A 16849-nucleotide genomic window follows, 5' to 3' on the forward strand; every position below is an offset into this window, starting at 1 on the left:
ATAGAATAGTAGAACCTAAAAAAAGTTTTTTATAATACTCTAAGTAAAGGAAAATAGTTCCCTATTTAATACTAAAAATATATTTTATAAGAAATTATTCTAAGTAAAATACCTAAATAATAAATACTTCTAGTACTTCTTACCTAAAAAGGATAGTTATTTCTATTTATAAAAACGTAATAACTAACTTATTAAAGATATTTATATTAATAATTAATTACTAAACTAAACGATCTTATATTTTAATAGAATTTATAAAATAATATTTAGACTAAGCTTAGACTTCCCTATATAATATTAAAATAATAATAATATAATATAAACCGATTATAAGTATAACTAATATTAGATTTATTATATTTTTTAAAGTACGAGCTTAGAGAGAATAATAAAAATAAACAGAATAAAAAGAATAACTAAGGAATAGAATATTAAAAAACTAAAAAAGCTAATTATAAAAGAATAACGAAAAGTAAATATTAAAAATAAGTTCTTATATATAATTAAATAATAATATAACGTATACTTATTAATTAAACTCGTTATACGCGGATAATTATTACGCACTATAATTAATAGCGGTATATAAAAAAGTTTTATATTATTAAAAATAATAAATAAACTCAATTTATTATAAATATAAAAAAAATAACTTATACTAATTATAAATAGTAAAAAAAAGTTAATTATAATAACGGATATATTAATTAAGAGACTGTATACCTCTTAATATATATTAATAATTATAAAAATTAACTATAATATAATATTATAAAAAATTAAAAATATTAATATTATCCTAGGAATCTCGTAATTACGAAAATATAACCTATAAATAAATTAAATTACTAACTAAGTTTAATAAGTAAATTTAGTTACTAAACAACTTAAAAAAAAGGTTTAAACAAATTTCTTATAACTTTTTTAAAAAAAAATATAATATATAGCTTTTATTAAAATAGTAAAAAGCTCTAAGAAGTTCGTATTTAATATAAATAATTAAGGATTAAAATAACTTTAAATTATATTTAAAGAGTATTAAAAATATATAAAACTATTTATAAAACCTAAAGAAATAGGATTACTAAAATATAATAATTAAAATATAAAAATCGAACTTAAAAAGGAACATAACCTAAGTTCTTTTTTATATACCTTATAAACTAAGAAAAAATAAGACTATTTTAATAAGTATATTAATAAAAAAACTTAAAAAGGATATATTTAACCCTTAAAATCTCCCTACGGGATCACCCCTATTTTTTATACTAACTAAGACTTATTATTAACTATAAAAAACTTAATAAAATTATAAAAAAGAATTACTATTTTTTTATTATTTATTACTGAATTTAGAGATTTATTATATAAAATTAACTAGTTTATTATAATAAATTTTAAAAAAAGCTTTTAACTAAATTAAAATTAAAAAAAAATAAATAAAAAAATAGTATTCTAAATTCGTAAAAGATTTTTTAAATATTTTATTATACCTTTTAAACTTACTAATATTCTAATAACTTTTTAAATAATAATTAACTATATACTCCGGGAGTTTATTAATATCTTTATTATTATTTATATTAATAATATTTTTTATTTTCTTTTTTAACCTCGAAATATACGAGAAGTATATTTATATAGTATTTTAAAAACTTTAAAATACTAAATTATATACTAAACCCTCTAAGTATACGTTTTATATTTAAAAAAATAGATTTTTTTTAAATATATTATAATATTAAAATAAATCTATATATAAATATTAAAAATAGAAATAGTTAGGGACTAGCTTATATTATAAAACGTTAAGGACATATAAAAATTCTTAGGATTTATTAACTTTTATTAACGATTTTTTTAAAAACTATATTAATATTATTAAACCTCTTAATAATTTAATATAAAAAAAATAACCTATTTATTTAGGACTTTAAATATAAAAAAGTATTTATTAAAATTAAGAATATAGTTATTTCCGAACTAATTATTATAATTTTAAACCCCCAGAAACTTTTTAAAATTAAAATTAACGCCTCGGATTTTTATTATAAGAGCGGTTTTAAAATAATAAAATAAATAAAAAAAACTTTATTTATATTATTTTTTATTTTAAAATATTTTACGGAATAAAATTAAATTAATAAATTTATAATAAGGAATTAATAACTATTATCGAAATATTTTTAAAAAATAAAGATTATAATTATCCAGAACTAAATATAAAATTACGGTTTATATAAATTATAAAAACTTTATAAACTTTATAATAAATAAGAATTTAAATAAACAATAAGTTAAATAAAGCGAGTTCTTATTTAAATATAACTTTTAAATTATTTATTAAAAAAGTTTAAAAAAATAATAAAATAAACGCTCTTAATAAAAGACCTAATTACGAAGTTATAATCCTTAAAAAATATAAGTTATTTTTTTAAAAAAAAATAGTAGCTTTATACTAATTACAAAGCTTTTTATAATAACTAGAAAAATTAATACTAGCCTGATTAAAAAAAATAACCCCTAAGCTTATTATAAAAATTTATAATATACTTATATACGGTTATTAAAGAGTTATTAAAATATAAAAACGGATTTATTAGTATTATAATAAATTTATTATATATACTAAAATTACTAACGTAATTAAAGATTACGCAATTTATAAAAAAAATAAGAATAGCCCGTATAAATTATATAATAAGCTATAATTATTATAACTACTTATAGAAATATAATAATCGATTTTATAGGATTTTATTATTAAATTATTAAAGTTTAAAAAACTATTTATAAATATATAGTACGATAATATTCTAGTTATAGTTAATCGATTTACTAAGTTCGCTTATTTTATACCCTATAAAAAAAGCTAGTAATATAAAAAAATTAGTATATACGTTTTTTTAAAAAATATTATTATTACTTATAATATATTAAAAAAAATCGTTTTTTAATAGAGGTACTTTATTTATTTTAAAATTTTAAAAATCCTTAATTTTATAACTTAGTATAAATTATAAATTATTAATTACTTTTTTATTTATAAACCGATAGTTAAATAAAAAGAATTAACTAAATTCTTAAAATATACTTCTATTATTATATAAACTACGATTAGAATAACTAAGTAATATTATTATTAATAATCTAATTTATATATAATAATATAGTTAGTAAAAGTATAAGAGAATCCTTATTTTATTTAAATTATAAATATTAGTTAATAGTATATAGAAAAGTAAAATAAAGGTTATAAGCTATTAAAATAGTAGTAAGTATAATAAAACTTAAAAAGATTTAGAAAGGGGTATTTTTAAATTTCGAATTTATATATTAATATATAAAAAAAACGTAAATAGATTAAAAATTAGAGGACTAATTTTTAAAAAAAAGAGGATAGTACTTATCTCTTTTATTATAATATTAAAATAAAATAACTAAATAATAAATTAAATTATAAAAAACTTAGACCTTTCGAAATTATTTAAAAAGTCTTAAATATTAATTATAAACTAAGACTTTTAAATATAATAAAGTATTATTTAGTTTTTTATATTTTATTTTTTTAAACTAATACTTAAGGGTTTATATAAAAAAATTATATTATTATAGAACCTAACGAATTAAAATACGAAGTTAAAAAAGATTACTAATTATAAAATTAAGAATAAAATATAAGAATTCTTAATTAAATAAAAAAAACTATAAATATAAAAAAAATATATAAGAACTTATTACGAACTTTTAGAACTCTTAATAACTTCTTAAGGAGTATTAAAATTAAAATTAAAACTAGAACTCCTAGCTATTATAATATCTTAATTAATAACCCCTGAAAGTATTATTAGCTTATACTTCGCAAGCTATTAATAAAGTATTTTTTAATATCCTTAGGAAATTTTTTTAATATAATATAATTTTTTTTAAATATTATTCGCTTTTAAATATAAAAAACGCTTTAGTTTAAATAACAATTTATTTAACTTAGCTTAAGCCCTTTAATAAGCCTTAGCTTTTTTTTATAACTTTATAACCCTTTTTTTAAAAGCGCGATTTTTTTATTTACTTCTTATAATCTAATTAATTAGATTTTATTATTAAACAATTAACTATATTAAATTAGCTTAAATTATTAAATAAAAATTACGATTATTTATAAGTATAAATAGTATTAGTAAAAGTATTATATAATATATTTAAGTAATAGTATATTTTATAAACGTTAAAATTAAAAAGGACTAAATATTAAATATTATGCGAGCGATAATTTAAATAAAATATTATTTTTTATATTTTTTATTAAAAAAAACGAATAATACGTAATAACTTATAACGAGATACGGCTACTTAAAATTTTAATTTTTTTAATTTAACTTAATATCGTATTAGTATATTTTTTAATAGAATAAATTTAATAATTCCCTAACTTAAAAATAGACGATTTATTTATAAGCTTAGAGGACTAGATTTTTTAAAAAGAGAAGTTAATATTATAACTTAATAAATATAATAAAGCTAGGGGCCGCCCTATAAAACCTATAGTAGTTATTATACTATATATATAAAAAAAACGAATTTAAAATAACTCTTTTTAAAATAGAAAAACTATAAATAAGTTACGTAATTACGATTATATAATAAAATAAGGAACGGATATTTATAAAAAAAGTAAGATAAACGATTATATATAAATAGGATAGATAATTATTTAGTAAACGGTTAGGTAATTATAAATAATAATATTATAAAAGATATATTTATAAATAAGATTTATATATAGTATAGACTTAAGCCGGGCTTAAGAATAGACTTCTTATAGCTTTTTTAATAATTAATTTAATATTAGATTTTACGATTATTTTTTAGCTATTTTTTATTAAAAAACCCTTTTAATAAGATTACGATTAATTATTAAAGCTTTATTTATTTTATAATTTATAAATATAGTTTCGGGGAAGCTATTTATAATTATAATATTATTTACTTAGTATTCGTAGCCTTAACTTTTATTAATATACTTATTATAACTAGCTAGCCGTAATATTTAAAGTCTTTATATAATTTTTTTTTAAAAAAAATAAAAAGTATTTTTTTATAATAAGGTCCGTCTTAGTTTTTTTTTATATTTTTTATAAATTTAAGAGAGTATAATAATATATTTAAAGTTATTATTTTTAAGAGTACTTAGTTAATATACTAAAATAACTTTTTTCTTTAGTCCTAACGGCTAGTATTTTAATTAATAAAATAGTACTATATTTTAATTATCCGTTATTTTTTAAGTTTTTTTAGATACTATTTAGTTTATTTTTTATTATTTTAATAAGTAAAATAGTTATTATTATAATAAGCTATTTATAAAAGTTATTCATAAGGGACTTTTTTATTTATAATATTAACTTATTTCTCTAGAATAAGTTAGTATTAAATATATTTAGGTTATTAATAATCTCTAGCTATATATCCTAGCTTATTATAATTATAATACTTAAAGTTTTTTTTTAAGTAGTTATTTTTTTTTAGTAACATTAAGGTTTATAAAACTATTATATTATTTATAAATAGTACTTTAGTAATTATTATTTTAGTTATTACGAAGTTTTTAATTTATTTAAAAACTATACTAAGGTTATTATTAGTATTTACATCTTATATTAAGTCGTTTTTTTTTATATTTATAAAATTAATTATTAATTTTAATAACGAGCTCGCTATATTAAAAGAAGTTATTTAATTTATTAAGCTTAATTAGTTTATCCTTAATTTCGTCCTTTAGTCCTTAATAAAATATAAATATCTTAGTATTATTAATAAAATCTAGTTAAGTATTAAGACGTTAGAATTTAGTAAAGTATTTTTTTTACTAATTTAGTTTATTATAACTATACTAAGTCGCGCTTAGTTTATTATTTCTTATTAAAATCTTAAAATAGGGACCTAAGAGCTTTTTTTAAATTTATTAAAATTATAATAAATATTGTATATTTTAATAAAGTACTTATTAAAAAATCTCCTTACTAAAATATTCTTTTTAAATAAGCTTAAACTATCTAAGGGCTCGTTCCCTAAAAAAAATTAATAATATATATAACCTTCTTAATTTCGCTAATAAAATCTCTATAATAAAAGTTCTAATAGTTCTTAACTTAAATTAAAAAATCCTTTAAAAATACTTAAAATATTATTATAAATAATAAATATACTAAACTTAAACTTCTATCGTCCTCCCTAGAGGGGGGTACTAATAATATTAATAACGGCTTAGAAAGTATTAACTTCTCTCTAAAAAACTTAAATATTAATATTTATTTTTTATTCCCTAAATTAAATAACTTCGTTTTTTAGGGCCTAAATACGCTAAGGGCTATTCCTAAATTACTAAAATATAATTTTAAAGTTCTAAAACTTATTTATAATTTCGTTATATATAATTTATATTTTAATAATATTTATGTCTCCTTTTTAACTCTTTTTTAGAGTCGTTTATAAATTTCCTTTTTAAATATAACCTTATTATTAGAATTAACGTTTATTAGGGCCGTTTTTATTTCTTTAACTAAGTTTTAAATAGGCTATTTAGAAAAAAATAAAAAGAGCCCAGGGTAAGTAATTTAATTAAAATATAAAAAAATATTGTTCGTATTATTTAATTAGTTTTTTATAATATAAACTTATTAAATAAAAAATAATTAAAATATTACGGTTAATTAGTTATAATAAATATATTAACAAAAAATTAAAGCTATAAATACTAAATAAATAATATTATAATTATAAATAGCTTTTTTAAAACTATATTTATAAATTATAAAATAAATAAGGTTTTAGTAATTAATTATAATTTTATTAAAAAGGTTTCTTAATAAAAATAATTAAAAATAATTATAAAATTTAATATTAAGTTAATTATTAAAAAAAGCTATAAAAGTTCTATTTTTAAGCCTAGCTCGAGGCTATACTATATATAAGTCTCGTTTTTTAAATATATCCTTTATAATATTTTATTTTATTCGTTAATAATTAAAAAATAAATACTAATAATTGCTTATTTAGGGTAATTATAATAATTACTTTATTACCTAATTACTTTTCTTATTTATATATAACTTATTTTATAGTTCTTTTATTTTATAAAATAACTCTTATATTCTTTAGCTTTTATATATATATAATATACTATAACCGCTATAAGCCTACGGGGCCGGCCCTAGTCTTAGTTATATATATTAAGTCGTAATATCTTAGTTTTTACTTCTATTTAAAAAATAAATATTTTAAATAATTATTCTAATTTAATTATATTTAAAATTTATTTATTTAAAAAAAATATAAAACTTTACGAAGTATAATTTAATATTTTTTTAGGGAATTATTATTATTATATAGTTTATTTTTTTAAAAATAATTAATAATAAAAAGTAGTAACTACTTATAAAAAATATATTTAAATATAAATATTTAAATACGGTCCCCAGGAGTCTGGATATAAATAGATTTTTTTTTAAAATTATTTAATATTAAATAGTTTTTATTATTCTTTTTTATTAATCTTATTTTATTTATATTTTAATAGAGGGATCTTAAGATTTTATTAATATTTAAAATCGTTAAGATTTTTTAAAAGGCTTTTATAACGTTAATAATAACGGATTTAATATATTTTAAATCTATATAATAAGCCTATAACATTAATAATATAAGATTCTTTTCTAAAAAAGCTATTTTTTTTTAATTTTTTTTTAAATAGGTATTAGTCATTATTTTATTAAATAATTCGCGTTATAAACTTTTTAATTTAAGTATAAGTTAAAGTAAATCTTAATTAGCTTTATATAATTATTTAATAAATAAGGGACTATTCTTAGTACTTATTAAGCTTTTAATAATCTTTTTTAACTTCTTAACTATTATAATACTTTTTAATTATTTTAAAAAAAGTAATATAAAGGGATTCCCTAATTCGTAGTAGCTTTTTAAATCGATTTATTAAAGCTAATATTTATTTTACGTTTTTAATATATTTTTTTATATAATTAAGTATAGTAAATTTATTAATAATTTTAATATAATTTTTATAATTTTTTTATTATTATTTAATACTTATATAGTATAATAATAGTAGTATTAAATAAGGGAAAAAGTCGGCCTAATCGAGCGATCCGTCGTGGGGGGTGATCCGTCGTGTGGGGTGGGGTCTTAAGTCAACTCCATGTGGAGGCAGTGTCTCCACGCCAAGGGCTGGCGCTACAAGGCCAGCAAACCGGGGAACAACCGGCGAGGGGGGTACTCCAAGGATAGCGCGTGGAGAGAGAATCGCGGGCGCGGATATCAGCAAGAGCCTGGGTGCTGGGCAAGGTCGAGACGAGTAGACTACGGTAAGTTCATGTCATGTGCCATGGGGTGTCACCACGCTCCCACTCTCCTTGGCCCGGCTCTGGGAGTGTTTTGTTGAGGTAGTGTGCCAGGGAAAGAGTGCCGGGTGTGCAAGATAAGCACTGCGGCGGTGTCCAAGTGGACCTCCTGGCGGGAAAGAAAAGAAGAGATGGTGTTGTTGATGGTGGAAGTGGTGTTGTCACTGTCTGGTTCACACACTTACAAGTCGAGACCAGGACTTCTTGCACGCTCCCCACTCTCCAATTTGTATGCAGCTCGCTAGCTCTCGCTTCTCTGAGTGGCTCGATGATAGTGTCTTGACCCCGTTCAGTGGGATGAGCTAGACAGCTGGACTGCCTGGCAGTTGTTGGAAGCTCGTTCGCGGACGCGTTGTCATGACCTTGCCCCTCACACGTTGAGTCTTCTCCCTGATTTTCGATTGCTCCCAAAGTCATTACCTCCCGACTTTCCCGCGCTTGGAAGTCTGGTTGCTGGTGGCAGCCCTGCCCTGCGTGATGACGCCAGGTTTGCAGCAATAACTCCGCTGAAAGTCTGGGGGCGGGGCAATTTTTGGACGGACAGGGGGGTTTAGACTTTGCTCAGCTCTGTGGTCTGCCAACAGCTCCGGTCTTTCTCAGGTGCTTTTTACCCTCACCGATCAATGTTTGGCCAGACCAGGCTGGGGTCTTTCTCGAGGCGTGGCATGCCGTCTCGTGTATGTACCATCATTTGTTGGCCGAGTGGCGCGTCGATATGGTCGAGAATGCGTCTGCGGACGCGGGATGCAGCTACCTACGCCAGCATGCCGGATGGCACCGCACGAATGAAGAGGTACATGGACTCGGTGTAGCCTTCGAAGCTCGCCGATTCGAGCGTACAATGCAAGTCCAAGGGAGAGTTTAGATGTAACTACCCTGACCTTAGACACGCCAGCCAACACCTTGGACCCTGGTCCCATCTCCGTCCCAAGATGTGCCCATCCCCGCGCTGCTCGGAGGAGGCCATATATAAAGCTACCCATTCCACCTCTAGGAGCTTCACACAGAAGTACTGAATCAAACTTCTCCCCACTTCGCCTGTCCTCTAGTGAGTCTCTTGTGTACGTTAGTAGCTTCCATGGTTGTTTTGCATCCCCTATAACACAAGCTGAGCTTCACTAATACTGTTGACATTCGCTAACTGAGCATCAAGCTACGATAGCACATCTGCCACCCTCAGGACACCAGTCAAGAATCCTTCAACATGTCGAACCTTCCCAAGCAGATGAAGGCCCTTCGGTATGGTTCCCCTCTGTCGACCACGAATGATCATCGGACCAGCATGGCAGTTCGCGCAACTCTGGTTGCTGGACCATCTACCCCTCCATTGGCGCTAAGCTGACCCCTCATCCAGGTACGAGAAGCCCGAGGATTGGTCAATCGTCCAAGTTCCTCTCCCAGAGCTTCGGGAAAATGATGTTCTGGTCAAAGTCAGAGCTTGCGGTGTTTGTGGCACTGGTGAGTAAACCGTCATCTTTCTTGTACCAATGCATACGCCGCGCAAGTCGAGAGTGATCTTTTGCATTGATCAGTACGACTAACACGGACGCCACAGACTTGGTAAAACCTCCCAAACCTAACGGCCTCCAGTCGTACCTCGAGTGACATAACTAACGTTATTTATAGCACATTCACGAGGGAGAGTTCATTGCAAAGTTTCCCTTGATTCCTGGCCATGAGACTGTTGGTGTCGTCGCCGCCGTAGGACCTGTAAGCAAAGCTATTGTCCTCCACTCCTGATGAAATGGCTGCTAACATGATGACACAGAAAGTCAAGGACTTCAAGGTCGGCGACCGTGTTGCTGCCGACAACAGTGAGCTCTGCAATGAGTGCTTCTACTGCCGACGTGGAGAGCTTTTGCTCTGCGAGCACGTATGCCCGACCCCACTTTACCACTTATACGGACGGATGTTGAAGTAACACTTCCTTTGCAGTTCGAGGCTCACGGTGTCACCATGAACGGTGGTTTCGCCGAGTACTGCGCGTACCCTGCCGGCAAGGTCTTCAAGATCCACAACCTTAACGATGTCGATGCCACTCTTCTCGAGCCCGCCTCCTGTGCATGCCACGGTCTGGACAAGATCCGGCCCCGCCTCGGATCAAGCGTCCTCATGTTCGGCGCCGGCCCAACCGGTCTCGTGAGTCCACCTCGACTTCGGCCGGGAGATTGCACCCTGCACCCTGCACCCCGTGCACCAGTGACTGATCGATGTACTACAATGTAGATGCTTGCTCAACTCATGCGCCACAACGGCGGCTGCAATGTCACCATCGCGGCTCCTCAAGGTCTAAAGATGGACCTCGCTCGCAGCTTGGATGCTGCCGACAACTACGTTGAGCTGTCCCGCTCTGACCCTCAGGTCCAGTTCACGCAACTCCAGAAGGACCACCCGTACGGCTTTGACGTCGTCGTTGAGGCTACCGGTTCCGTCAAGATTCTCGAGGACGCCATCAACTACGTCCGCCGCGGTGGCAAGCTCGTAGTCTATGGGTAAGGTTGCGAATCATCGTTTCAGCGTACATGGTTGCTGATCCGTCAAACTACAGTGTCTACAGCAGCTCTGCTCGTGTATCATGGCCTCCCTCCAAGATTTTCGGTGACGAGATCACAATTCTCGGCTCCTTCTCCGAGACCTATATGTTCCGTACGTATCAATCTTCAAAACATTTGTGCCTACTGCTTGCATACGCACATTAAGCCCAGTCATCCTAACACTCGCGCAGCCGCCACCATTGACTACCTCGACTCGGGCAAGGTCAAGACCAAGGGTATCGTCAACAAGACGTTCAAGCTTGAGCAGTTTGGTGAAGCTCTCGAGTCCATCAAGAACAAGAGCGCCATCAAGGCCGCGATTGTTTTCGATGATGCTACTGGAGTGTAAGGGCTCTCTGTGCCGCACCGCAAGCATGACAGAACAGACTGGTTTCTATCTCCCCTTTGGTCACTCTCTCCCCGAGTATGAAGTTGCCTTGGATCGTTTGTTGTTGTTTTAAAAAAGTCTCTGCTTGGCTCATCTCATTTCGTTACTTAGACAAGCATCGGATCGGAGTCAGAAGCTGGTGGGACGGCTGTAGAGTGGGAACGGCGGCTGTTGTCGAGTCGGCGGTTGGCGAATAGTGAAACTTGACAAAAAAGGTGGTTGGCGGCGCAGAAACGGTGTTGTTTGAACGGTTGATGACTTTGATGACGACTTTTGGATCCGGCGGTTGAGGATTTGGTTGAGATTAGCGTAAGGCGGCTCGGCGGTTGCGGAGTTTGGAGAGGGTAGTGAATCCAAGAAAGAGGAAAGAAAAAAAAAAGGGCACTTCAATGGGTCGAAGGGACAGAGAGAAGCTTGGTTTTGTTCTGTTAGTCTTTCTCTTTACCCAGGTTTTTTTCCTGCTCGATAATAAAAGAGCGATGAATCACCACGAGTTCCCGTTCGATTCCAGACCCGAGTCCGGAAACGTAAGTACTTGGGTGTCTTGACCTGGAATAGTTGGTTTACGCAGTCCCAAAATGTTCTTCTCATCTAGATTTCCCTAGCTAGACCTACCTTATCCAAAAATGACCTATCAAAGGAAATGATTGACAAAGGCAAAAAGGGAATGGCATTACGCAGTGTTGACTACGCATCGTCCATCTGGCGCACATGGGACCGAAGCCTATTCCCGCTTCTTCTCATTCGTAACCCCTCCACACCTTGGGCTCTCTCTGTATGTATGAGCTGGGCAAATTCATCCTACTGCCCCCCGCCCTCGCGATACAACCCACATCCCTACTAACTAGAGGTTGAGTTTACGACTGCCGGGGAAATCATCGCCAATCAGTAAACAACCCGCACCTTCTTCTCGTCCACCTCCACACCAACGTCCCTCGGTGAAAAGGCTAGAGCACATGCCAAACTTCACCTTCTTCGTGCCAACGTTGCGTACCGAGATTGATGCTTTACCCAGTCCCCGCACCGGCCAGCAACTTGCGTCGAATTGCATTAACTTGCAAAACGTGTTTTAACCCTCTTGGCTCACTCACTCTTCCCCAACGTAAACATTTCGAGTCAGCCCTCGGGGAGGTATCAGGGAGGTGGGCAGTGTTCGCAGCGCCTCTTTACCCACTTAGGTTTGAGTAACTTCTGGAACGTGACAAAAAGGGACCTGGCTGGCAAATGTTGCGCCGCTGACACATGCCGGTCGGAAAAGAATAAAGTCAAGTATGCGAGAGAGAGAGAGATGAGGCTGAGACTGAGACTCTTCCCGCCGCCAGCCCGGCGCGGATCTCGTCCCCGGACTCTCTCTTCCACTTATTTTTTGAGTTAAAGGTGGGGGGAGAGAAGGGCAGGTAAGCGCTCAATGCTTCCCGAAACGGGACGTCCAAGCGAAATGGAAACCAAATAAGAAGCATTCGCTCGCATTGCGGGATCCGCCGTCGAAAAGAGCTGTGCGAATGCGGGTGCGGGTGCGTTGCGTTGTGTGCGTGAGCTGGCTCCTGCTTTTGAGCTGTGAAGGAAACCCTCGCCCTCCATTGGTGTTTCACCGCACAGGGAATTGCCGTTTTGAGAGGGGGCAACACTCTAGGCAGAGGATCGGTGGGTTGATCGATCTGTCATACAGGCAGGGGTGTTATCCGAAGTGTTGGGCTCACCGAATAGCAACCATTCTTCGTCTGATGGACTGCCCGTTCTAACCCCCCTGAGGCCTTGTCAAGTTTTGGACGGGGTGTGGCAGGGTAGCAAGCTATGCGAAGAGCTATGCGAACTGTGTTGTGGCGGTGGGTTCTGTTGGAGACGAGACTCAGGTTCCGAGGCAAAAAGTGAGATTGTGGCAGCTCAGTAGCACATGGCATGGCAGCTCAAGCTGCATGTGTTCGTTCTGACGACAGTGAGGCCGTATCTGGGTTGTGATGACCAGGATATTGGACGACATGGGGAGCGTGTATATAACCCAATGTTCCTCGCCTTGAATTTCCTATCAATTCATCAACCAACTTCAACTGTAATAATCAAGTCTCACTTACAACAAACCCCAAACCAGCTTACTGAACGTCACCACTCCCCTAGCGCTTCCACAAATCAGCACACTAGCCAAAATGGACGCCATCACCCAGGCCATTCTCAACCGCTCCAAGCTGGAGGTGGAACACATTAAGATCTCCCAGCCCACGGCTGAGTAAGTCACTCCATTTGGCGGCATTCTGTGACATAAATCTGACTGCTGTGCGAATTACAGCACCTTTGTCATGGGAATCGTGAGCAGGGTCACAGGCACGGGACCCATGGGCGCGACAATGGCACCGATGACCGTCGACATGATGTTTAACGGCGGCTGCTTTGGCAAGCTGGATCTTCCCGAAGTCAAGACCAAGTCCGGAGGTACAGAGGTTGTCGTCAAGGACCAGCTCATCAAGATCCTCGACCGCAATGCCTTCATGGCGTTCGTCAAAGCCATCATGTGCGACGAGAGCTTGGTGTTGCGACTCGACAACGGCGACTGCACAATCAAGGCGCTCGGCCTGTCCGCCAAGGTCAAATACGCAAAGGACGTGCCCATCGTTGGCATGGGCGGCCCCAAGATCGCGCAGGTCAACTCTGCGGAGCGCGGCGGTGGTTTCGTCAACACGATGAAGGTGTACAACCCCAGCCCATTGGAAATTAACCACGGCATCAGCATGTTCGAGCTCCGAAGCGAAAGCGGTGAGGTACTGGCAGAGCTGGAGGGTGACCTGACGATTGTGAAGGGCGACTTCGAGAGCACATTGCAGGGTACGCTCAAGAAGGGGGCCAAGGCCTCGGACAAGGCAAGAATGGTTGGCACCGGAACAAAGGAGTCCAACTGGTGCAACGACACGATCAAGTTTATCAACTGCCAATTCTCGGTATCGCCGCAATTTGCGCAGATGCTGTAGAGTTTGGGAGCGAGGCGATAACCAGGTAGCTGTTCATACGTTATGACGAATGAGAATATGACAATGTTCGCAAACACCCACATATTTCCTATGTATGATGCATTGATCTGGAGTTGTCAGCAGAGACGATAAGCGAGCGACATACGACCAATGGTAGTTAAGCACCGCATATCTCATGGTTGTTGACATTTGGCAGCCTTTGTGCTATCGATTGAAAGAGAGATGGCCAGAAGCAGGACAAAACACTCTCCTGGCTCTTGCTGTCTTCTCCATTAGATTCCCTCCACCGGCCCGTCCGCAGGCAATTGGCCTATGTCATTGATCTAGAGAACAACCGAACCAGGTCTAGAAAACAGCTCTCGAAGACGATAATAACTACGGTTACAGGCAGCGGCCGATGCTGTGCTGCCTTTGATCGCTCGAGGTTTCGAGTGCGCAGACATTGGCTGTATGGTAGCTCGCGAGGACGGACAAGACAAGAATTGACGTCACGGCGGCCGTCAGCTCCGGAGCTGTTCGCCTGAAGCTTCCTCCGAGTGGAGCTTGGGGGATCCCAGTTGTCCGGACTTGGACAGCGAAGTTGAAGAGTCGGGTTCGAGGGCGTGTCATGGATGCACCGAAATGCTGAAACGGCCGAGGCAGTGTGTAGTGCCAGTTGTCATCTGCTGAAGCTACCTTATGTGGTGAAGGTCGAGGGTGGAGACTCCCGTAGTGTAAGGTCGAGGGAGCAAAAGTGTGCACCAGCAAAGGTCCGAAGCAGAGATCCAATGGCAGGGGCCTGTCATCGACGAAACGGGGATCCGCGATTACTTCTTTCCCCCACATTCGAGGTTAAGGTCGCCGGGCTTGGCGCTGGATGGCACCGACGGGACTCGGAAGGAAACGACCTGGGTGGATTGGGACCTGCCCTGGGGACTCAAGGTACCTAGGTAGAATTTAGGTCAGGGAGGAACAAACCGTCCGTCAGGTCTCCCGAAGTTCCCCCCGCCGAGTGCCGGTCTCGGGGAAGTGCGACCTTGGACCGCTAGCTGCAGCGTGACTGGTGTGCTAAGGCAGGGCAATAGCGGGAGGGCATGCACGCTGGAGACTGGGAGTGTTCCCCTGCAGGGATTCTCACAGCCGCGGTCGGCTTGGTTTTGTTTGGTTTGGCGAGTTGGGTTACACTGGAGTCTGGAGCTGAGTGCTGACCCAGCCAAAAGGGCCCCTGCTTCAGGCACTCAGCCCAGGACCCCTAAAATACACCTCCAGTTACTTATCCGTCCCTCAATAAAATAAAATAAAAACACTTGGAGCAGGGGTCGTCATTAGGAAATTGCAACATTTTATGTCACTCCACAGCTGTCCAGGCTGATGATTCTGTTACCTTATGTTAAATTGGCAGCGTAGCTGATCATGTTTGACGTTTCTGGGACCTTAATTACAGCAAGCTCTTTAGCAGTTCATGCATCAAGGTAGGTACCCTACCTCAGGTTCGTACTGGTACGTTGTACAACAATTAGACATGGAAACTGGCCCCCTTCATCTTTTGACATAAGTACGGATACCTACCTGCAAGTCAGAGAGGTAAGGAGCAGTGAACCGTGTATCAGAGTGTAACTGTAGACTTGTTTCTTTCTCGAAGGTTATTATTCGGAACCAATATCAGGGAGAGTAAACACATCTGTGGGAAACTCGAAAGGGCACTCAGTCAGCCACCCGGCGCTTCACAGGGATCAGCAGTTTAATCACTCCTGGTGTACTAATATGTTTGCCCTGACATACGCAGCCTGCTGATTCGCTCTCGGCTCCATGTGCGCCCAGCGTCGACTGTCGAATACGAGACCTGACGAGATTGAGATGAGAGAACATGGAATCTAGCATAGGGAGTGTCTTGGTTCGGGACACTGCTGCCGTTGCATTGTTCAATTTTCATTCCCTCCCTCGGCCGAGCTCGAGTCGAGTCGACTCTCAGCTCTCAGTCTCTTGCTGTCAGGTAGTCAGTCTGTGGCCAAGGATGCATTTCTAGAGGAACGGGCACAGCGCCGCGGCGCTCAGTTCAAAGACCATCACCCCCGAATGCCGTTTACATGTCCGTACCGTCGTCTGATACCTATTCTCATATGTTTGTGTGTGTGTGCATGTGCTCGGCGCAAATTGTTGGCTGGGACACTAGAGACGGTCAATTCCACTACCTCCAGCCGGACCCAAGCACCCCAAGCTCCAAGTACCGTAACTAACCTATTGGCACCATAACAAAAACAACGAGGCCGTTTGTCACTTTCACTTAGTACACACTTAATATTTGGTATCGAGTTTCCTAGATGCTGGGCCATCCGCCTTGTCGGTGTTGCTTTAGCTCCATGGCCTCTTGTTATGTTCGTACAGCAGTATCCTGCAGCTAGAACCCATCACAACAGCATAATCCCAGCATGGGTGCGTCGGACAATTACTCTTTGCGCGCCTTGTTATTACTACCTGCATCGTGAAGCCTGCCCTCTCCTGCAGCAAGTGTCATGCCGTGTCCTGTCTCGTCCCTTTGACTTACATCCACACTTGTTGGACGAGACACGCCTT

The 16849-nt window shown here is 34.9% G+C and overlaps 2 protein-coding genes across 2 annotated transcripts; both read left to right on the forward strand.

Moving 5' to 3' along the window:
* Positions 1-9618: 9618 nt before the first annotated feature.
* N0V96_001741 (uncharacterized protein) lies at positions 9619-11297 on the forward strand (the record flags this gene model as incomplete). The annotated part of the gene is made up of 8 exons (XM_065756306.1): positions 9619-9653; positions 9769-9802; positions 10041-10124; positions 10183-10287; positions 10350-10553; positions 10641-10906; positions 10963-11060; positions 11140-11297. The coding sequence occupies 8 exons, from the start codon at positions 9619-9621 to the stop codon at positions 11295-11297; spliced, it is 984 nt and encodes a 327-aa protein (XP_065615546.1).
* A 2183-nt stretch (positions 11298-13480) lies between these two features.
* N0V96_001742 (uncharacterized protein) lies at positions 13481-14296 on the forward strand (the record flags this gene model as incomplete). Its single annotated transcript, XM_053192965.1, has 2 exons — positions 13481-13560; positions 13621-14296. The coding sequence occupies 2 exons, from the start codon at positions 13481-13483 to the stop codon at positions 14294-14296; spliced, it is 756 nt and encodes a 251-aa protein (XP_053049496.1).
* Between the last annotated feature and the right edge of the window lie 2553 nt (positions 14297-16849).

The sequence above is a fragment of the Colletotrichum fioriniae genome, assembly GCF_027942845.1.
Source record: "Colletotrichum fioriniae strain IMI 355084 chromosome Unknown scaffold_1, whole genome shotgun sequence".
Classification (NCBI taxonomy): Eukaryota; Fungi; Ascomycota; class Sordariomycetes; order Glomerellales; family Glomerellaceae; genus Colletotrichum; species Colletotrichum fioriniae.